This window comes from Pollachius pollachius (genome assembly GCF_949987615.1).
Source record: "Pollachius pollachius genome assembly, chromosome: 13".
Taxonomy (NCBI): Eukaryota; Metazoa; Chordata; class Actinopteri; order Gadiformes; family Gadidae; genus Pollachius; species Pollachius pollachius.
This window is the reverse complement of record NC_136946.1, coordinates 12,248,024-12,270,523: the sequence shown is the minus strand read 5'-3', so window position 1 is coordinate 12,270,523 and position 22,500 is coordinate 12,248,024. Positions and strand designations below refer to the sequence as shown.

General features: G+C 45.6%; 4 protein-coding genes across 4 annotated transcripts in view; 1 reads left to right on the top strand and 3 right to left on the bottom strand.

Annotated features, from left to right (window-relative positions):
• Window positions 1-3,037, top strand: part of heyl (hes related family bHLH transcription factor with YRPW motif like) — a 4,199-nt gene extending 1,162 nt beyond the window's left edge. Inside the window, exons 2-5 of the mRNA XM_079749884.1 lie at window positions 1,359-1,425; window positions 1,565-1,648; window positions 1,757-1,838; window positions 2,043-3,037. Coding sequence (XP_079606010.1) covers window positions 1,359-1,425; window positions 1,565-1,648; window positions 1,757-1,838; window positions 2,043-2,785 — 976 coding nt within the window. The 3' untranslated portion in view covers window positions 2,786-3,037. The remainder of the gene's footprint in view (window positions 1-1,358; window positions 1,426-1,564; window positions 1,649-1,756; window positions 1,839-2,042) is intronic.
• A 2,656-nt stretch (window positions 3,038-5,693) lies between these two features.
• Window positions 5,694-11,135, bottom strand: LOC307085228 (glutathione S-transferase A-like). Its single transcript, XM_079749924.1, has 6 exons — window positions 10,907-11,135; window positions 10,292-10,357; window positions 10,008-10,113; window positions 8,060-8,178; window positions 6,896-6,984; window positions 5,694-6,655 (listed from the first exon to the last, which is right to left on the bottom strand). Exons 1-6 carry the CDS (start codon window positions 11,072-11,074, stop codon window positions 6,523-6,525), a joined length of 681 nt encoding a protein of 226 aa, XP_079606050.1. The 5' UTR covers window positions 11,075-11,135; the 3' UTR covers window positions 5,694-6,522.
• A 1,797-nt stretch (window positions 11,136-12,932) lies between these two features.
• Window positions 12,933-15,552, bottom strand: LOC307084664 (glutathione S-transferase A-like; the record flags this gene model as incomplete). The annotated part of the gene is made up of 6 exons (XM_079749137.1): window positions 12,933-13,065; window positions 13,174-13,259; window positions 13,434-13,552; window positions 14,260-14,365; window positions 14,915-14,980; window positions 15,385-15,552. 6 exons carry the CDS (start codon window positions 15,550-15,552, stop codon window positions 12,933-12,935), a joined length of 678 nt encoding a protein of 225 aa, XP_079605263.1.
• Window positions 15,553-16,979: 1,427 nt separating this feature from the next.
• The window catches only part of fhod3a (formin homology 2 domain containing 3a), a 57,501-nt gene continuing 51,980 nt past the window's right edge, over window positions 16,980-22,500 (bottom strand). The window contains 5 exon segments of the mRNA XM_079749376.1: window positions 16,980-18,771; window positions 19,148-19,315; window positions 19,655-19,898; window positions 20,788-20,992; window positions 22,396-22,500. The exon segment at window positions 22,396-22,500 is cut by the window's right edge and continues 86 nt beyond it. Of these exon segments, the coding sequence (XP_079605502.1) occupies window positions 18,692-18,771; window positions 19,148-19,315; window positions 19,655-19,898; window positions 20,788-20,992; window positions 22,396-22,500 (802 nt within the window). The 3' untranslated portion in view covers window positions 16,980-18,691.

The window sequence follows — 22,500 nt, the reverse complement described above, 5'->3', positions numbered from 1 at the left end:
TTCATTTATGGATTAGGTAAATAAATAAATAAATACTTAGAATACAAAGAAAGAAGTAGAATAAGCGAGCACACTGAGTATAAAGGCCAAAGAAGGTAAAAAATTATGCTTTTTTATAATCTAAATTCAAACGCTTTTGTTATCCTGAAAAAGAGGCTTTACGAGATAGACAAGATAAAATCAATATTTTTCAAATCCTTAAACAATGTTCTCAAATAAATTTTAGCTAAAGTCATACACACCCAACTCATGCAATTATATATATATATGTATAAATACATATTTTAAAAGATATGATCAACAAACAATTCCATCATGCGAAAGTATCAACATGTTTCATCACAGATTTCCCCATACTGGATCATAAGCGCCCTCCTTCTGAGAACATCTGAGATGTTTCCCTAGGCTCCATCATCACAAAGCCGATGTGATCTCAATTATGACCAAAGAATCTGAATCTTTGCATAAAATCTCAATCCAAGGAAAACAAAATAATTTATGCACTAAATTAAGAACAAAAAATAATTAATACCATATAGCAAACTTGAACGAAATGCCGAAAGGCAAAGAGCTTTTTATTAATTATTCATTTGTACGAGTCTTTGTTTTGTTTACATCACTTTGACACAACAGATCATATTCACACACACACACACACACACACACACACACACACACGCACACACACACACACACACACACACACACACACACACACACACACACAGAAGACAGGGGAAGATCAATGCCATCAAACATGAAGCTAAACAAAAACACGCTGCTCTGCTGGCAGGGCCCCCGATGTTAAAATCTAATAGAAACGCAATAGAGCCTTTGGTGCGGCGGTTTGAAAGGGACCCCTAGCTGTCAGGCTCTTTCAAGACCCGTTAGACGAGAGCTCGCAAACAAACACGATCCACATTGAGCGGCTGGGCAGTGTAAGCCGTGCGTGCTGCACACACACTGGGAAGCCCCATGTGAGCGAAGGCATTGCGCCCCGCGGCCATAGCAATCATCTGTCTTTAAAAGCTTCTCCGCTTGGATGGAAGAGCAGTATGTCATTTGAGTGGGACTAATGTCCAGAAACGCATTAACGTAACAGGGAGATTATTTATTTTTTTAAACTTGAAAAACTAAAAACTGAAAGTCCTTGATTCCACCCCCTCTGCCAGACTCTCTTCAAAACTGAATCAAAAATTGAGCAAAGATGATCTTCATTCTGTGTCATATTAAGAGGACGTAACAACTACAAGATGCAGGGGCATCAAAGTTAACCATCTCTCTTCTTTGTTAAACCCCCTCTCATCTTTGCTCTTGTCTCTCTGTCTCTGTCTCTATCTGTCTGTCTGTCCATACAGCCCTGTCACCGGGTCCATGTCCCCTGGAAGCTCTTCTCAGATCTTGGCTCGTAAGAAAAGGAGAGGGGTAAGTGAAGTGCTTTGTTTTTTCAAGCACCATTTTTTTCTTTCTTAAATGAATTCCTCTCGATTCTTGCATCCATGTCGTGATCGTCTCCTGGATGTTTTCTGACAGTTCTCGTCGTCTTTGTCCCTCGTTTGCGTAGATTATAGAGAAGAGACGCAGAGATCGGATCAACCACAGCCTGTCAGAGCTGAGGAGGCTGGTTCCCAGTGCCTTTGAGAAACAGGTAATATCATAAAATAAGTACTCGAAAATAGGAATATCTTTAGTATTGAAATAATCTAATTTGATCAAATCCTACAACATTGAAGGTTTTTTGTAATAACCATTTCAGGGCTCTTCTAAGTTGGAGAAGGCTGAGATTCTACAAATGACTGTGGACCACCTCAAACTCTTACACGCCATGGGAGGGAAAGGTGAGACGGATTTTCCTGTCGTTTTCCATAGAATGGAAATTGTCCTTTAACCTGCTTTGAGTAACATGTGCTTTTTTATCCCGCTCTCTCTCTCTCCCCCCTCTCTCTCTCCCCCTCTCTCTCTCTCTCTCCCCCCCCCCCCCCCCCTCTCCCTCTCTCTCTCTCCCCCCCCCACCCTCTCTCCCCCCCCCTTCTCTCTCACAGGGTACTTTGATGCGAGGGCCCTGGCGGTGGACTACAGGACCCTGGGCTTCCGGGAGTGCGTCGGGGAGGTGGTCCGGTACCTCAGCTCCATGGAGGCGGGCGCAGAGTCCCCGGACCCCGTGGGGGCCCGCCTGGTCTCCCACCTCTCCCACTGTGCCAGCGAGCTGGACCCTCTCCTCCTGCAGTCCCACCCGGTTCCCGCCGCCCTGCCCTTCCCCCCCTGGCCCTGGGCCTCCTTCCCCCAGATCACCGCCGCCTCCCCCTCGCCCGTCTCCCCCCCGACCCCCTTCCACATGGGCCGCCGGGAGCTGGCCCTGCTGGGGGGCTACCCGTCGCCCGCCTCCCACCGCCTCGGCCCCATGGCCGGCTGCCAGCACGGGCCGCCCCCCCACTTGATGCCCCCCGCCGGCCTGGCGGCGCCGCGCCGGGCGCCGAGCTCCCTGCCGACCTCCCCTCCTCTCCCCCCCTCCCCGGCCCACCGCGGACAGCAGCAGTCCCCCCCCTCCTCCTCCTCCTCCTCCTCCTCCTCCTCCGCGGCCTCGCCTCTCCTCCTCACCCCTCCCTCCTCCAATTCCTCCTCCTCCTACTCGGTGTCCTCCTCTTCCTCCTCCTCCTCCTCCTCCACTCCACAGCAGGTGTCTTTCAGGCCCTTCGCCCCTATGGGGTCTCCCACGGCCCACCGCAGGGGCCCAAACGGCTCGGCCAAGTCGGTGAAGTGGAGTACGGAGATCGGGGCGTTCTGACGGGGCACGCGCGCTCTCTCTCTCTCTGCCGTGAGCTCCGCAGCAGAGCTGAGCGAGGAACAATCCGTCTCGAAGCTTCGAGGAACTCAAAAGCCATATCAGGGGGAAAGACGGTCAGAAGGTCCAGAACAATCAACCGTCATGGAGGAAAGAGAGGACGGGGAGAAATATAAATATATAAAGCCATGCCCAGAGTAATGCATTGCTCCAGGTCTTTGTAAGAGCCATAACTAATAACTCTTAATAGAGGACGGAAGGGGGTGTTTGATTCATGTGTTTACTGTGATGTGTTGTTGTGTGATGTCGGCCCTCCGTACCAATTGTACATTTCCACCTTTGTGTCCGGCTGGCAAAGATTGTTTGAAATTTATAAGAACTTTATAAAGACTAAGTGCCTTACTTTTTTTGGCTGTGTGTATTTCCCTGTGTGTGTGTGTGTGTGTGTGTGTGTGTGTGTGTGTGTGAGTGTGTGTGCGTGTGAGGGAATTGCGTGTGTGCGTGTATGTGTGTGCGTAACGGCGTGAGTACTTGTGTTTGTGCATGCGTGTTTGTATGTGAGTGAGAGTGCATTTGTAGTGTGTATGTGTGTGTGTGTGTGCGTGTGTGTGTTTATTGGTTGCGATCTCTGTGCTAAACAAACGGCCACAGCCACTAGCAACGTGTCTTTATTCCGCGGTAATGGACCATCTCATGTTTACAACCATCAAAAAAAACAAACTACAATCTTTAGACACAGAGTCGACCATCAGCCTTGTCTGAAGACATCGTCTGTAGACTGCCTTGACAACCCCACTCTTGCTATGGTATCGGAGCTGTCTCCAGTGGTGCATGCTGGGAGCCGTGGTCTTGTGGCTGCCCGAGTATAAACATGGCGGGCGCGGGCGATGTCGCGGCGACGTAAACAGGCCTATCACTTGGCCCTGTATCGCTTGGCAGGACTCTGTAATTAGCACAACCATCAAACCTATCTCCCTCCCTTCCTTTCTCTCTTTCTCCCTTTCTCTCCCTCTCTCTCTCTCTCTCTACCCCCTCTCTCTCTCTCTCCCTACCTCTCTCTCTCACCCTCTTTCTCTCTTTCTTTACAATCTTGTGGTTAACCAACGGATATCTTTCCCTCCGTTTTTGTCTGCATCGCCGTCTCCTCGGCAAGGGGGCAGACAGAGTTGGGAAAACAGAGGGATGGAGATCATAGACGGAGATGGAAGGGAAAGACCGAGAGAGGGAGAGAGAGACCGAGAGAGAGAGCGCAATAGAGAGAAAAGGGGGGGGGGGGTGAGAGAGAGATAGAGAGATAGAGAGCGCGAGAGAGAGAGAGAGAGAGCCAGAGCAGATCTGTGGTGAGTAGTTCAGGGCCGGATGCTGGGACAGAGGAAGAGAAAGAGAGAGAGAGAGAGAGAGAGAGAGAGAGAGAGAGAGGGGGGAGAGAGAGAGGGAGACAGAAACAGAGACAGAGAGAGAGTGAGGGAGAGAGCTCTTTGAAAGTTTAACAGCCTGCGCCCAAACACGAGTGGTGTGAATGGGCAGCGAACCAAGAGTCACCCAGCAGTGAGCGTTGACTGCACAACAAGGGGCTAAATCAAAATGACTGACAGTTGTAACGAGTTGTTTCTCAACTAGTCTGCAACCAGCTTCACCCAAAAAAAAGACATGGCACCATAGAGATGAGAGCGCAGAAAGAGAGCGAGAGAGCGACCCTGTGTGTGTGTGTGTGTGTGTGTGGGTGTGTGTGTGTATTTGTCTGTGAGCGTGTGTTTTCCGCCGAAGGAACGCTTTGATCTACTCAAGGATGCGTGTCTGTGGTCGGCGCGGTGAAAAGTGCACGCTCCACCACGTGCATATTGTTTATACGAGCCCGGGCCGTGCACGTTGACCGGCTCTCTTTTTTTTTTTTTATCAGGCTCTGTACTGTGTTGCGCGTGAGTAGGGATCATGTGTTTGCCACGCAGCGTGCATTGTTTATGTGGTGTCGTGTGCACACAAGGCCACTCCGCGTGTGTGTGTGTGTGTGTGGTTGTGTGTGTGTGTGTATGCGTGTGCGTGCGTGCGTGCATGCGGGTGTGTGTGCTTGTGTCTGTGTGTGCGCACAGTCATCATGCGAGTCCTTAAGGGCTGGCGTCAGGGACAGACCGCAGCGGCAGCGTGCCTCTCGTGCGAGGCTGGCCAGCGGTCGCACAGACGGCACGGCGGTGGTGGAATGTTTGTGAAGGACACTCACGCTCTCTCACACACACACACACACACACACACACACACTGGCTGGCACTCTATTCTGGCCCTATTCGCTGGAGGAGCCAGGGTGCTCGCCACAGCTTCCAGGAAGGACAACCACAATCACACTACGCTAGGATTCTCACGGGGAGGGAGGGGGGGGGGGGGGTCGATGTGGAATGAAGAAGAGAGAGATGTGCGGTGTAATTCTTAACAGATAGGCTAGTATAGGAATGACAGAATAACATTTTAGATGGGGAATATACAAGCACCTTTTCTGAGGTGAGGGATATGTCCTTGTGTTGTATACGTGAACGTGCATGCGTCTGTGTGTGTGTGCGTCTGTGTGTGTGTGCGCTCTTTTTAAAGTTTAGCTCTTGACAGTACCTTGTGGTCATTTCACACAAAGTTTAAAAATATATAGCTACAGCAGGTTCTTAAAAAGGCGATAAATAACGTGGTGGTAGGTCTCAAGGCCAATACCGCCCAAAACACAGCAGCAGCCTTAGTACCGTACCTACTGTGAATACAAGCAGGAGGAACTGCTAAACTAGCTATAAAATCACTGGAGTAATTGGGGCATTGTGTCCCTCTGGCTTTGATTTGACGGAGCCCTTGTTGTCCTTTGAGTTTATTATAAAGAAGAAAAGGTTGACCACAATATAAGTACAACTGTAATTTTAATATCATATAACTTAATTTCTGAAACGATATTGTCCATTATATAAATAGCATGATATCAGTGACTTGATATCTTGAAAGACCACCAAACTGAGCACCTTTCGAAAGAGGCGGCCTACTAGCGGCTAATCAACTGCATTTATTCTCCCGTTGAGCGAAGGATGCTATCTAGTGGCCACGGAAGGAATTACAACCAGAAACACACCAAGGGGCAGTTTTGCTCAAGACGCACATGCAATACTACCTCCCTCCTGAATGACAAAGCACCCATGGAGGGGAATCCTATGGAGTAAAATGTAGTTCTGTGACCTCTGTTGGTCAAAATGCATGAGTGGCAGGAAACAGCAAATACCTATACCTTTTCATGTCATAAACAATCCATAACTATATTTAGGATTTACCTGCCAATTCCTGCTGGATATCAGAGGTCCAGATTATAATATGAAACTCAGAAATTGTAGGATCTCCAAACAAATGTTGACACACTCAAGGTGATGATTGTCAGCCTTATATAAGAAAGGAACTTTTGCAATGAATCAAAAAATAAAAAAAAACCTTCACCATGTGTGGTTCAAATTTAATCAATGACTTACAAAGGACAAACTCTGCTCTACAGCTCTGGCAAAAGACAGAACTAGACTCCATGTTCATTAGGAAACTGCAATGCAACATGAGTGCCTTATTTGTATTGTTTCATTAACATTGCATCATAGTCCCATTTTAAAATTCACATACAAATTCTCAAAAGGCACAACTATTTTGTATGGAAACCCAATCAGTACATATATGCATCTTAAGGGCTTGATATCATCGAAGATGGTCTTGCAGGAACGTGACATTAGTGCGTCTCAGACGTCTTTCAGCTTGTCCTGTGCCTGGGGGCTCTCTAGCCAGTTCTTTGGCCAGCTGGTTTTAACACTGGGACGCTCCTTCAGAAGACCATAATACGCGGCCAACCTGGGGTAGTTCTTCTCAGATAGCCTGGGAAAAAGGAGAGCAGTATTTTATAGGGGCCAATATTTTGGGATCGATAGCGTTCTGGTTTACGCTTGAATTCTGTAGTCAGAGTAGTAATGACGAATCACGTTTGAGCGGGCTCGGGCCCATCGGCTATTGTCTGACAACTATTGACCTTTTAAAAGCGCTTTTTTTAAGTGTTTTTAAACTGAGAGGTAAAGTGTTTTGAAACCACTTTAAAATGGTCAGGATTTTTCCACCTACCCAAAGCGGAAGACGTAGGCAATGCAGGGGAACACCACCACATCAGCCATTGTAAAGTTCTTTCCTGCCAGGTAAGAGCCCGCCCCAAGCTGGACAAAAGTGGAATAGCAAGTTGGAGGGTTTGGGTGAGGTTATATTAGTCACATACTGAGTCATACATTCACAACAAGCAGCGAAATGCCTGCTTTGCCTGCTTGAGTAATCAAACACACTTGCTTATTCTGAAGAAAAAAAGGACCCAAACTTGTCTGAGGTATTGTTGTGTCTGGAAGTAAAGAATACACCTGTGATTCACTCAATAAAGGCTGCTGAGATAGGCGGTGCCTGGGATGTGAATATCTCTCGTGACTCCTTGCAGTGCTAGTCACGATCAACCTCCCATCCCAGCTATGACCACCTCTCCTGATGCATTTTCCTTTTGTTTCCATGACACCATCCACACAAACATACATTCTGATATTTTCCTATAGGACTCAGGCCATTATTTCTCTTCTATTTTTCTGAATATAATGGTGAAATGTGTGGACTGGATGCAAACTATCTTTCCAAGTTCATGCATTATTAAATCAAATGCCAAATATGGGGAATAAATACCTTTCATCCGCTTCACACTGAAAGACTCAAATGAATGAATGACTATGTGGTCCTTTGCCTTTGGGAATAAACACATGCAAACTAGCTATCAGACGGAACAGGAAATGACCCAGCAGACGGGAAAGTGTGTGCGTTCTAGATAAACTGGGCTGTTGCGGACAAGCAAGGGATGGAGCAGAACGGCAGGAATTCAACGTATCTACTTACAGCCGCCTACATTGCGGGCTTATAACAATGCATGACACCAAACAAAATAAACAGATAAATAAATCAATCATTTAAATTTATTATATAATTCATTAAGTAGTAATTATATAATCCGTTCATGATTCAATAAGGAAAGAAAGTTACAGCTATGTTTATGAGCACCCAATCAGCACATAAGTGTGTATGTTTAATTTCATGTTGATCTATCAGACGTCTGAGACGCAAAGGTGTGAATCCCTGAGGAATTAGAAGAGACATTTTCTTGGCTAACTGGCATGAAGCGAAACCAAAAGTTCAGTTTAATTATCTAAAACACTGGTTTTACGACGTCAAAGTTCAATGTGTGTGTTTGTGGTTTGATACCTTCTCCAGATACCCCTCCCAGAGCTTGAGCTCAGCGGTCAAGGCCTCTTTGTGTCTTTTCAGGGACGAGTCATGTCTCTCTCCCTCCGGAACCTTCCATTCGTAGTAAATGACGTTAGCTGAGCAACAACAGGCAAGACATTCGACATCAGATCACATCGCATCATTATCAAAAAGTTCCATCTTCCCTTGAAATGTCTAATCTTAAATATCAAGATATAATTGTGACCTTATTAGGTAATATTCATTTATTTGGGATTGTGGAAAATACTTAGAAGGATGAGAAACCCCTACTAGCATCCCAACCAGCACTACCTGGTGCCCAATACGAACGAGCAGGTCTGCCCTGCTTGACTTCCAAATGAACAAGCAGTGTGCTAGGCAGGTAAACATGGTGTTGCCATGGCAGCCATGGGCCAGGTGAGAAAGTCATTAGGCTGGATCTTCCCCAGTTTCCATACAGAGTGTGTAGAGTAAGGCACTTTTGAACCGTGTTAAAAGGTATACTTCACGCACTTGAATTCACGGAAAATTAAGTTATTCGTTACCTTAGCACTTGCTCATTTAATAGGCCTTACATTTTTACTAAATTATAAGGTTTTTACAGAGTATTTGTGGATACCCATCGTTATTGTGAGGATTTGTATAATTTGTTAAATTTTTTATTTGTCAATGACAAAGTATATCACAGAGGAGCAGGTCTCCAAAAGGTTTGGTGCCTATTCTATAGGGGGCGCTATAATTCACGGTCAAAGTTAAACAATCAGCCTTACCGCCCTATGGTTATCCAACTCTGAAACTTGGTGTACATGCCTTATTTTGGATGCTGACATTGTTTACCTCTTGGACCCACAATGTCCATTCAGGTTTCTTTCTGTACAGTGACATTTTCAGAAAAACTTCTGTCACTGAAGACATCTCCTAAACGTAATTAAACCTTGTCTGTGCGTGTGATTGTGTCTGTCTTTCTTTGTTAGTGTGTCTTTGTGTCTGTGTGTCTGTATTTTTGTTTGTGTCTTTGTACGTCAGTGTGCGTGTATGTGCATGTTTTTGAGAGTAAACACACAGTGCTGATTCTGAAGAAAGAAGGACCCGCATTTGTCGGAGGTATTGTTGTATCTAGAAGTAAAGAATACACCTTTGATTCATTCAATAAAGGCGATCGCTGAGATAGGTGGTGCTTGGGCAGTGAATACGTCTTGTGACTCCTTGTAGTGCTAGTACCAATCAACCTCCCATCCCAGCTAGAAGCATTTTTCTTTTGTTTCTATGACACCACCTACACATACACACATTCTGATATTTTCCTATAGGACTCATGCCATTGTTTCTCTTCTGTCTTTCTGAATATAATGGCGAAATGTGTGGACTGGATGCAAATTATCTTTCCAAGTTCATGCATTATTAAATCAAATGCCAAACATGGGGAATATATACCTTTCATCCGCTTCACAATGAAATTAATGAATGACTATGTGGTCCTTTGCCTTTGGGAATCAATACATGCAAACTAGCAATCAGATGGAACAGGAAATGACCCAGCAGACGGGAAAGTGTGTGCGTTCTAGATAAACTGGGCTGTTGCGGACAAGCAAGGCATGGAGCGGAACGGCAGGAATTCAACGTATTTTCTGGAAGCCGCTTGGATTCCGCCATCACTTCCTTGATAAGAATGTGAGATCCTGAGCAGGATCTAATGGGGAATGTAGGGTGAGGCTGCTGCGTATGATTATTAATGCCTTCATCTACGTCTCTGGTAAATATACCAGAGACTATTTTTGAAGACGTTTGTCTGACGAAGACCCGCGCCCGTGCTGCTTTTCACGAGGGCTGCACCTGAATCGGGTTCAAACTTTATCCCAGGGAACCGTGCTTTCCCGTTTCAACCCATCCGCGTTGCAGCAACACGCACTCCGAAGCGTGAAGCGGTGAAGCATGCGCGGCCTACCCATCTTGTCCATGAACGGGACTCCCTCGAACATGCGCTGGTAGGTCAGGGCCTGCTCGGGGGCGGCCATGGGGATAAGCCTGGTGCCCTGGGGCTTGAACTGCTCCTGTGGTTTGAAACACGAAACACATTGGAAACACAATAGCACCACGGCAAGGGGTCATGTTTCATGTCCACGTCGGGGACCGGTTTGGGCCATGGAGCCATGGTGTCCGTCAGACCACAGAAATGTTACTTTCATACACATCCACAAACACAAAGGGATGACACCTATGACGACTTACCTCAAGGTACAGGCACGCTGCGTACGACTCGTTTAGGATGTTGTTGCCATGTTTGAAGGCAGGGAGCTGGGAGGGTAAGGAGACACAGAAAACAAATAAGCGTTCCATCATTGTTCCATGCACTATTTGCAATCAGGGTGTAACATTTCTTTCTTCCTCTTTAACTATAGATACTGTGTCGGGTGGATCCTCAATTTATACCTGTCAACCAGTCATTTTATAAATATCAATACTCAAATATCATTGTCAATATAATATCCAATTCATAGTATAGCATATAGGAATATTAAAAAGATTAAATGTAGGCTAAGAGGCCAAAATTCCTTATTTAATTAAGTGTGCCTACTCTTGTACTTCTGCATCATAACCACTTGTTAACCTTGTTAACCGAGTTTTAAAGGATCCGGTTTTTTGTTAAATTTTTTACAAACGTGTATGCATCCTCCATACCTAGACTGTAATATACAGTAGCATACATTGTGTGAAAAGGCAAACAATACCATGCAAGTAACATCAATACCGATGTCATTTGCACCTTAAACTGAAACCATTTGAAAAGCGCTATGCACACGACTTAGATTAGATAATAACCAAACACTGCACGCATAGTAGTACCTGACCCCTGGGGTTGATGTCCAGCACTTCCTGCGATTTATGCTCCCCTTTCAAGAAATCGAGCAGCTTTTGATTGTATCCTTGAAGATTCTTCTCTTCAAGAGCGATCATCACCCTCCAACACGGAGGAGAGCCGCTGAACCACATAAGAGTCATATCCTTCGCCATTATTAGGATTATTCAAGCTCAAACCTTGGGTGATAAGTTAATGGGTGTAGAGCGCGTTCAGCAGCCCTGCAGAAGTGAGAGAAGTTAGGCTACACATTTCTATGGCACTTGGCCGTTCTTGCTCAATCTGATTGGTTGCTGGTTGATAAGAGTCCCGCCCACACCCACTACGCTTCCGTTTTATTGGAACGTTACCAAAAGTGATACTGCGCAATCTGATCGATGGACTTGCACGTTTATTGGTTAAATATTATCCAATGTATGGTATTACATCGATTGTTTTAAAAAGCACGTTTTCATTTTTTAATATTTCACATTTTGATGTCTATGCATACATATTTTTGTATTATTATTAGTATTATAAAGCCAGACAGTGTTATTATGAATATGTAGGCATATGTGTATTGGTGTTTTTTTCTAACCGTGGTGCCTGTGTGTGTGTGTGTGTGTGTGTGTGTGTGTGTGTGTGTGTGTGTGTGTGTGTGTGTGAGTCAGTGTCCTTGCATGTTATAGGTATGAAATTAGTCATATATCTTTATGAGGTTTTCTAACATTAATATGAGTTCCACTAGCCTGCCAATGGTCCCCCAGTAGCTAGAATTGGCGTTAGGTGTAAAGCGAGGAGTAGGTATCCTGCTCTCCCCTTGAAAAAAATAAAGCTCAGACGCGCCGATTTGGAATTTTCCCCATATGTCGTCATACGGGGACATGTTACCTCCCCTTTCTCTGCTTTGCCCGCCCAGAGAATTTGGCCTGCCAATGAGACAATGAGCTACGGCCGTGCGAGCGCCACGTGTGTGTGTGTGTGTGTGAATACACACACTGTAACGCAAGTGTTGTACACTTCTTTGTTATTTGGATAACCGTTTTGCTGTTGGTGTTATGGCACATAACACGCACCATAAGTTAAGGTTGGCGTAAAGCTCCCATTTGGTGAAAAGACTACACTGCGTCGGCTTCTCTGACTGGTACTCCCACAACGAGACTCGTAGTGGGGGTTATCTCGGGCCATGGTTGAGAAGGGATTGGGGGGAGAGGAACTTGTTGCCCGGGATTGTCTCCCGCCTGAGCCCTGCTGCCGGGTGGCGGCGGCGGAGCCCCACGGCGGGGGGGTGCTCCGCCAGCAGGGCACCGGCAGCAGACGATCCCGGGGCAACAATTTCTCCTCCATATCGCTGTTCAAACTGGACTTCAGCGAGTCAAAGCCACAGTTCCTTTCCCCCCGATTCCTTCTCAACCATGGCCGAGACAACCCCCACGACGAGTCTCGTTGTGGAAATACCGGGAGTCCGCAAACGGCAACAATCCCTTTCTCCTCCTCCACGTCGCCGCTCAGTCTGCGCTTCAGATTGACGTGGAAGTGGAAGAACCAGAGACGTCAGAGAACCCCACGCAGTCGTTTGAGATTCATAATATCATCCAGAGGCACACACAGCTTTTGGCCGTGGTAATATATATTATTTTATATAGATATCTATATTTTATATTATATTATTTAGATATAGAGCTCCAGGACTCCCACCGGAGACGTTTGTGGAAAGCTCATTGTGGGACTGGCTCGTGGTGGCTGTAATTCTGCACCACGGCTGAATTTCTTGAATGTCTTCAAATACTGTGTTAAGGGCCCACTAACACCTTGATATAAGCATCCATGAAGTAGCATGCCATGGGACCTTTAATGACTTAAACCTGTGACCCACTGGCAACGACTCCTCCTACTGCTATTAACACAACCAACCTCAACCTATTGTAGATATGTCATGACTCCAAAACATTGCTCAGTTCAATACTTTTATACATTAAGAATACAACAACCACAACCAACAGTCATTCATATCACTACATCCTATATTGTGTTTCAGAGGTCCTTGAGCACATCGTAGCCCTGGGGGCTCTCCAGCCAGTGGGGGGGCCAGGAGACCTTGATGCTGGCTCGGCCCTTCAGCAGGCTGTAGTACTTGGCTAGTTTGGGGTACCGCAGCACAGACAGCCTGCCAGGGAGACAGGAAGTGATGCGTCATGATCATGGGGCAAAGTAAAGCATTTGACGAATGATTCATTGTTAATCATTCATCGATTCATTCTTTATTGCAACGTACCCAAAGCGAAAGGCGCAGGCGACGCTTGGAAAGACAGTCACGTCAGCCAATGAGAACGCCCCTGCTAGGTATGCGCCCGGCCCCACCTATAGATGGATACATACATTGATAGGAGTGTGGGTGTGTTTGTGTGTGTGTTTGTGGGTGTGTGTGTGTGTGTGTGTTCATGTTGATAATTGTGTATGTGTGTGTGTGTGTGTGTGTGTGTGTGTGTGTGTGTGTGTGTGTGTGTGTGTGTGTGTGTGTGTGTGTGTGCCCACCTGCTCCAAATACTTTTCCCAGAGCTGAAGCTCGGCCCCCAGCACCTCTCTGCTCCTCTTCACCCCTGCATCACACCTCTCCTCCTCAGGCACAAACCACTCATAGTAGATGACCGCATCTGAGGTTGAAGCATTATCACACAGTGAACACACAAGCTGCAGCTTTATGGCCTGCATATGTGTGTGCACGTTTGCTTGTGTGTGTGTGTGTGTGTGTGTGTGTGTGTGTGTGTGTGTGTGTGTGTGTGTGTGTGTGTGTGTGTGTGTGTGTGTGTGTGTGTGTGTGTGTGTGTGTGTGTGTGTGGGTATGCATGCATGTGCGAGCATGTGTGCTTGTGTCAGTGTGAAATACACTTATCATGTTTTCATGCACTCGCCACTTTGGAACATCAGAGGACTAATAAGTTAGGAATGAAACGTAATGCAAATGTAACTCTACAATTCAGTTCTAAGTAAAGTGTGGTGAAACCGATTTTAACTGATATGTCAACAGAAATGTGGTTCCTCAAGAACAAAATTTCGGGGAACAACCAAAGGGAACTTTGTTGGGCTTACTTTGTTATCAGTCTTTATACATCCAGCAGAATGGTGGATTTGCTTCCACCCTTACACTTCTCGTTTATGAAGTGTGAATTTGTGTGTTTGTGTTGGCGTGCCTGCATGTGTGTGTGTGTGTGTGTGTGTGTGTGTGTGTGTGTGTGTGTGTGTGTGTGTGTGTGTGTGTGTGTGTGTGTGTGTGTGTGTGCATGTGTGGTGTGAGTGTGTGCATGCATGTGTGCATGTGTGTGTGTGTGGGTGCGTGCGTGTGTGTGTATAAGGTGCATACTGAGCTTATCGTTGAGTGTGATGCCTTCCACCATGCGTTGCAAGGCCAGGGCTTGTTCCGCTGGCGTCTGGGGGAGGAGCCTGGTACCCTTGAGCTGGTACTGGTTCTACACGTCAGGAAGAGAGGGGATGGTCACGTCATCCATGTCCTACACAGTGTAGACACTTAACCTCTCCTTCACTTGTTGACCTTTGACTGTACACCTTTTACCTCACATTTTTCTCAAATCAGAAAACATACATTCTGTAGTTTTAGAGTGTTAATCATAATCCGAAGTTCCAGACGTCTTAACCCTTGCAACCTGTTGTTATTATTCTGATTTTAATGGTGCAAAAGTACCAAGGTGGCGGGTTGTAATGTGTGTGACTAGGTTCTAGATTCAAACAACAATGCCCACACCTGTGTGACTGTACCTGTAGGCCAACTTTAACATTCAACCCCTACCTGCTCATGCATCTAAAAAGGCATTTACTTTAAATTTAGCCGTCTTTCAGTCTTAATGCTAAATTAATAAATAGTAAACAAACAACATAATTAAACATCACATTTATCAAAAAATAAATGTTCATAGATTTTTTACAGAGCAGACTACTATTTAGCTCTTTTGATTCATATTCGAGCCTGGGTGTTGTTAGTTGCTGTAAGTGTTGCTTACCTCCAGGAATAAGCATGCTGCGATGGACTCATTCAGGACGCTGTCTCCATGTTTGAAAGCAGGGAGCTGAGGGGTCGGGAGAAGGTTGTTTTAGTTGGAGTTGGATAAGGCATTTTAAAATATGTGGAAGACAGTCGCACCTCATTGCACCAGGTTGATTAATCTTGAACTTATCTTGTCCACCTGCTGTGTGGACCCAATATGTAAACACATATAGGGCTTTTTTTTTCTAATCAAACAAATGGCTAGGGAGACCTTTTACCTGAGATAACATAAACCAAAACGATATGCCACCACAAATGTTTAAACAGCCGTGGACTATTTTAAACAAACATTGGCAAAGAATAACCGACCCCAGTTACATTGCCTCTCTATCTGTCTGATCAATATTCCCTCTCTCATTGCAACATATAAACAGTGTTGAACATGTATCTTCGCCTAGGTGCGTCCATTTTAAGGGGCAGCCTTACCTGTCCTCTCGGGTTGAGCTCCAGGACTTCAGCGGACTTGTGCTCCCCAGCCTCGAAGGACAGCAGCTTGCGTTTATACCTCTGGAACCTCTTCTCCTCCATGGTGATCATGACTCGCCAACAGGGCGGGGAGCCTGCCCCCCAAAACAGACTCATCTTTTTAGCCATCGGGTATTCGGGTTAGTTGATCTTAACGCTGGTAATGTGCATGGACGAACCAATATATTATGATCAACATATACAACTAAAGCTGTGCCATGGGATCAGCTGTTGTGTTGTGCTTTATTGAACATACTAAAAGAATAAACGCTTTGGCTGACGCACCCACCCAAAGGTCAGTGGGCAAAGGTTTGGGAGTGCTTTGCTTGCTCATGAATGACTGCTGCTACTGAGGAAAACGACGGCGCGTTTGTGTATTATGAAATCCCACCATCACTCATTTAGCCTGACCTGCTTGACCTTATTGTTTTATGGCTGTAGTTGGAGATGATTAAAAAAACATCATATTTTACTGGGGCTTTAGGTCTAGATTGTAAGTGAACATAGACAGTAATTTATTTTTTAATGCACATCTAAACTAGACATGTCGCCACAAGTGCATTTTCTGAATAAAAATTCAATGTGGTTGCTAGAGCCAACTCGTTGTGTACGCAATAATCAATAAAAAAAAAAAATAATAATAATGAGCGTATGCTGGCGTGCTAATGATGGCAAGGCCAATGAGCGAGCACGTCAAGTTTAAAGTCTTTGGGCCTCTTTGAAGCCGACTTGTGATTGTTTTAAGAAAATAATTGGTCTTTTTTGGAGAGACGCCGAGATCGCTTATTGGCCTGTGGCATGTGCCACCGCGACCACTGACATACTGTGGCATATGAGTGTTTTGTCCCCATTTACTTTCCATATAAAATAATATTATTATACATATGAATACATATAAAAGTATACAACATTTTTTTAAATCGTAGGAATCATAGGCACTTTGCTGATAGATGTACATTACTTGGCAATTAATGGTGAGTTATTTTTTTCCCAAAATGAGGCGGAAGTATGATAACAATTAAATGACAGCAATAGTGTTGCTTGCTTTGCAACCACACTAATATATATCGTACCACTACACTGGAACTATCATTAAACTGAATCAAACTAATGTTTAGTGATATGGCGCCATCTGCTGACCAAAGAGTGAAACTAAACACAGCATCGGCTCCTTGGAAATTGCTAATTAGCCATCTACTGTCATGAAAATATCATATCCCTGTTTACATTTTCTAACCCATGCCGTTCTTGTCGGACCATGAAGACATCTATTACTTGTAATTTGCCTCACATTTGAACAAAAGGTTTTCAGCGTCTTCTGCTCCTAACTATTTACCTTCTTATCTTATTTCCCAATGCAACTAAACTAAGAACATATTACCATGGGTCATGTTATCATGTTCTCAAAAGTAGATATTTATGAGTAAACATAAGAAATGTATCTTTAGGGGTCTTTGGGTGAAATTGGCCTCCCAGTTACGTTAACGATCACACACCTCAACCCAAAAAAGTGCTTCAGAATCAGACAATATTGTATATACTTTATTATTGCAGAATGTTTCTACAGCATTTCAAGTGTGTGTGTGTGTGTGTGTGTGTGTGTGTGTGTTTGTGTGTGTGCATGTGTGTAACCATGGGTCTTGCACGTTTACCTTACCCATTTGTAAAAGTGACATTTCTTCAAGTGATACTGCCGTTTGCCTTTCTGTTCTGGCAGCAGAGTGGGAGTTTTAACAGGTCACTTCAACAGCAGGCACAAGGCTGGCTGAGCGTACCGACAACACACATTCATAAAGTCCATATAAACTCTCCAAACCAAAAAGGTCAAAACTATTCATGTCAGCTGTGGCCATGCTGTCCGTTTGTAGTTAAGATTGTTTTGTGTGTTTGCACTTTTTCTTGAAATTAAAAATTCACGTGATTAGGTTATTTAGTGAACCCTTCACTGTCAGGCTATACAAGTTTCTACAGAAAAGTAAATACAAAACCGTACAAAATAACACTACACATGCACACAACAGTACGAGGTGGTACTAAGCAGCCGAGGAGGGCGTGTACACATAGGGCATTCTCTGTCCTTCAAAATACCGTTATTTTACAATTTAAAACTCTTTCTATTTTCTTCTCTTTTTTTACACTTTATAAACAGTTTCGCTGAGATAAAAATGTAGTCCTATCTGTATAATTTATTTCGATAAAGCGTGCGCTTTAAAAGCAACGTAAGGTGCAAGATGTCACGTCTTGTGATAACCTGGTGACTCTCCGTTTTCATTTATAATAAATTAGAAAATAAAAAGGATCTTCATCTTGGGACAAACAAAAAAGGAAAAACCTTTGAACAGTATAACAAATCGGCTAGAATAGCTATATATTTACTTAGCTAAACCATAAAATGTTCATGTGAAACGTTGAAAAGTAGCCGGATATAAAAACACAGTGAGAAAGTGATTGAGAAAATAAAAGAGAGAGAAAGGGAGTGAGGGAGAGAGAGAGAGAGGTCAAACAGGTATTCTGTTGTCCTTTTAGAAATCAAAGGCACACGTGAGTTTGCTTCGACCTAAACCTCACTGTCCTAACCTCTGCCCCAGATTGCCTGGCATGACCAAACAAAAGCTGCATTTTGCCCACACACACACACACAAACACACGCAACAGACACACCCATACACACGCACTACTGGTTCTTAGCAAAAGCGTTGCTGTGTTTTGCTGGTGTTGACGTTCAGCTTGGGTAGTCAGAACTACTAGATAGTAAAGTGTCTGTTTCTTCTGGATCAAACTCATAATAATACCAGTCTTCATGACCTTAGTTCACAGCGTTAAGTAGACTGAACGGCGACGAGCATCCGAGTTGCAGGTTTACATTGTGTCGGCTGTCATCTCTTTGCGACGCCATCCAACAGGGCTTAAACGTGTTTGTATTTCAGTCTGTCTCCCATCATTAGACACAACCTTGTGCTTTTCTATTACACTGCATCCCTTCTTCTTTGTGCTAAGTGGTTCCTTACTCCCTTCCAGGAGGACCAACCCCTGTAGCAAAATGCAATTGGTTGCCTTGCCTCCCTGTCAGTCACACACCTCAAACAAGCGCGTGATTCGCTAGCGGCGGGGAGCTACGGTGTCGCTGATTGGCTAAGCGGAGCACAACACAACAAAAACGGAACAAAACAAAACGGGAGGGCAGGGGAGCGGAGGGAGGGGGAAGGCGACGGTGCTAGAGATGTTAGGTCTGGGCTGAGCCTGGCCATCTTGCAGCCTGGAGGTCACATCACTGCCGTTCCGGGGAGTCGCACAGCCCCAAAGCAAGGGCCTCTTCTGGCGTGAGTCCCGTCTTCAGGGTACGCCTCACTGTGGAGAAAAGAACGGAGAGGAATGAGACAAGAGGAAGAGGGGATGGGGACACGGGAGGAGTGGGGAAGGAAAGAGGACGGGAGATACGTCGGGAAGGGACGAGTGGAGTAGGTCAGAGAGGTGAGGGGAGAGAAGGGGAGGAAGCGAAGAGGTAACGAGGGGAGAGAGGTGTGGTAGAGAGGCGGGGAGAAAGAGAAGAGAAAAGAAGAATAGAGGGGAAGGAAGAAGTCAAGAATAAAGAACAGAGGAGAAGAGATGACATAGAAGAAAATGAAGGAAAGAATAGAAACAACAAGACAGAAAGGTTTTTGGTTCAAGAAATGAGAGTTGTGGACTAGACATTGATAACCATCCATTTAGTGTCCAAACGTACGAGACTTGCGGTTGGCCCGTGACCTCCTCCTCTCGCGGGGCTGGGTCCTGGTGCCGGGCCCCTGGGTGGCCGACCTCACGATGCGCTCCATGATCTCATCGGCCGCGTCGTCGCCGCACGCCGGGGAGTCCTCGGGGGCAGGCGGCGTCCACGCTTGCACAATGCGACCTGATTGGACCGCAGAACGCAGCGGATTAGAAGACCATGACAGGAGTGCTCTCAATCATTTGATTGTTAAGTATTTGGGGAGGAAAAGCTTGGTTTGTAATAGCCAGTCAGTACAGTTAAGTAATGGGGGAAACCTAGACTTTAATAGCATTTGTCATTTTTAGACGACTCTGCTCAAAAGCCACTAAAATCTACTTTTAAACCCATGTCAGTATGGAGCAGGTATAGAGACAGGTAACGGGTAAACACCTTGACCACGTCCTATATCACCACGGGTCACCAGGCTACGGATGACCAGCTCAGGGTAACCTATCTCAATTTAAACGACTGTTTGCTGACCTCCACGACCGGGGCGTGAGCGTGTCCGCCGTAGCCCGGCTAGCAAGGGGACCTCTCGCTCCCCTTCTCCTCCTCCTCCTCCTCCTCCTCCTCCCCCTCCCAGGCTGGCCCTCAGCACCGCCTTCATGCTCTCGTGCTCGGCCGCGTCCTCAGCGTGGCCCAGGCCCTGGGGCCGCTCGATCTCCTGGTGGCCACTAGGGGCGCTGCTGCTGTTGCTCAGCCCGCCCGAGCCGTAGCGACCGCCCTGGGAAAGGATGGAAGATGGTTCAGTCAGGTTTGTTCATTTATTTGTATTTATATATATTTTAAAAGCAGCAGGAATTTGTATGTATCGCCTAGAGCAGGGGTTTTCTGCAGAATATTTTTAAAATATTTATTTATATTGATATGCATATATGATGTGTATATGATATATATATGATATATATATGATGTGCAGTAAAATAAGTAATGCATTTTGATTATCAACTCAACAGTGGGATAATTAGGATTCCTTAATGTATGTTGTGCAGCAATATGCAGTACTCAACTGTTTTGTCTTCAAACATACTGATACAAACACAACTTACACAGACATGCATGTATATTTTATAAACAAAAAAACAATCATCAATGTTTAATTTGGTCCATTAGGCCACTGCTGTGACCCGCTTATGTATCGCGACCCACAAATCAGAAACCTTCAGTAAACATCCACAATTCCATATTTCTAAGTGGAAAAAAAAGGTGCAGAAACAGTAGTCAGTGTCATGCACGCAATGATGCACAGAGTCACACACACCCACACACACACACATGCAGACACTGACACGTGGACAAAGTGATACCTCGCCCTCCTCTTCTTCATCAGACTACGTGGGAAAGAGAGAGTCAGGAAATGAAGATCAGAGATTTTGATGAAAATGGTCAAGAAAAATTAAATGGTGAAATGGAAAAAAGGCAAAGAAAGGTAAAGTGCGTAAAGAACGGAACCTGGGCGGAATATATGAGGATGTTAAGTGTGTGTGTGAATGTATGAACATGTTTCACTACTTATTTATTCAATAATTCATAGCGCACACGCTTCTATCAAAAGCAACTCCCACTGAAGTCCCCCCACTCCTCCCCTCTCCGGATCACGTGACCGGACTCACCGGCGCGTTGACGTCCACGATCATCTTTCCGCGCGTCTTGTTGCGCTCGCGGTGGTCGGCGCGCTTCTGCTTCTGCTGCAGCACGCGGTCGCGCGTGGTGCGGTACTCCAGCGCGAACTCGCTGAGGATCTTGCTGAAGCGGTGCACGCTGATCTCACGCACGCTGTAGGCCGGGTGGCCCAGGAACAGCAGGAAGGCGTGGAACCTGAGGTGGGGAGAGAGAGAAGAGAACAACAGCCTTTTAATAGGCGCTGTAGGTGAGCTTTAAGAGCCCCTCGTTTCGTTTGAGTGCAATTTGTGAGGAATGCCGCGGACGTCCGTCAGCTGTGAGTGGCTGAAACGCTCTGTGAGAATGTACTTTTCGTGTTGAGTGTGCCTTCCCCTTAATGAGGCAATTAAAATATAGATTTATTTTGTTTCTTTTTATTTACGATTGTCAATCATGTGGACAGCCTAACTAGCTCCACCACAGGTGTGTCAACGCAATAGTTCTCAATGGCGGGGATACGTAAGAAGGGAGGGAGCGGAGGCGGACATGGGGTTTTGTTGCTTTGTTTATTCAAAAAATCGGGCTCTCTTTTGCTACTTTTGGTCTCCCTTTATCCTACCTACAGCAGCTTCAACCTGTCATGCCTTATTCCAATGACTTCTCAACGCTCCAGTCCAGTCCTCGAAAACTATTCAATTTTAATGAAATGCTTCAATTGTTCCCGGCCGCACTTCGAGAGACTCCCTCCATGAGTCCCTTTGGGGTAGAAGCCTCGACTAAATGACTGAAGTGTAAATCTAACAGAAATCCATGGAGAGGGGGCTGACTCCCCAGGGCTGAGTGGAGTATCCATGTGTTTTGACAGGAAGGGATTTTCTCTGGAAGTGGTAAACAGAATAGTTCTCTTTAGTTTCCCGCGGGGAGACCAAACCACTGTTCTTTAGCACATTTGTTCTCCCATTAAAACCACCCCGATGGGCTACATGTGAGGCCGTCTCATCAACGTGATCCCACTGGAATCCGGCGGTAATGAGGCGTGCCTGAGATGTAGTGGAGGAAGGGGAAGTCATCGCTTCTTCCCTCGCCACAACCTCCACGGCGGCAGACGCTACGCTAACGGGAGACGCATTGCGCACGCCACGGACTGGGAAGGACGGAATGTGCAACCGAGAGCAACGCCGGAAAACAAAAAATCAAGAACACACACACACACACAGGCTCACTCACACACAAACACAAACACTCAAACTCCGGGTTTAACAAGTTGCCTTTACTACTTTATGGAGAGTAAACAGTCAAGGTAAAAGTAACTTGACTGATATTAACCTCTAGCCTCATTGGTTCATATACCCCTTTGATGTCCTATTCTTAGCTATTACTAATCCGCAACATAAGCACATTTTAAAAAGGATAATTTAGTGTAGCTTAAAGACCGTTTTAAAAGGACCACTGTGAAAAGATGACTAACTACTCTCAGAATGTCGTAGTCAAAACAGAACTTTATTTACCCCGAAAAGAGGGTAGATGTGGAATGGATGTTTTTTCCAGTTTTCTCGTTGTACGCACGTGGCTCGGCTCAACACGTGGGGGTGTCGTCCGCCTGGAGGCGGGGGCTCTACCTGTTGATGATCCGGCGGTGGACGATCTTCAGGATGATGATGCGCTCGGCGCAGTCCTTGAGGAAGTCCGACATCTTCTGCTTGAGCTGGGCCTTCATCTCGTGC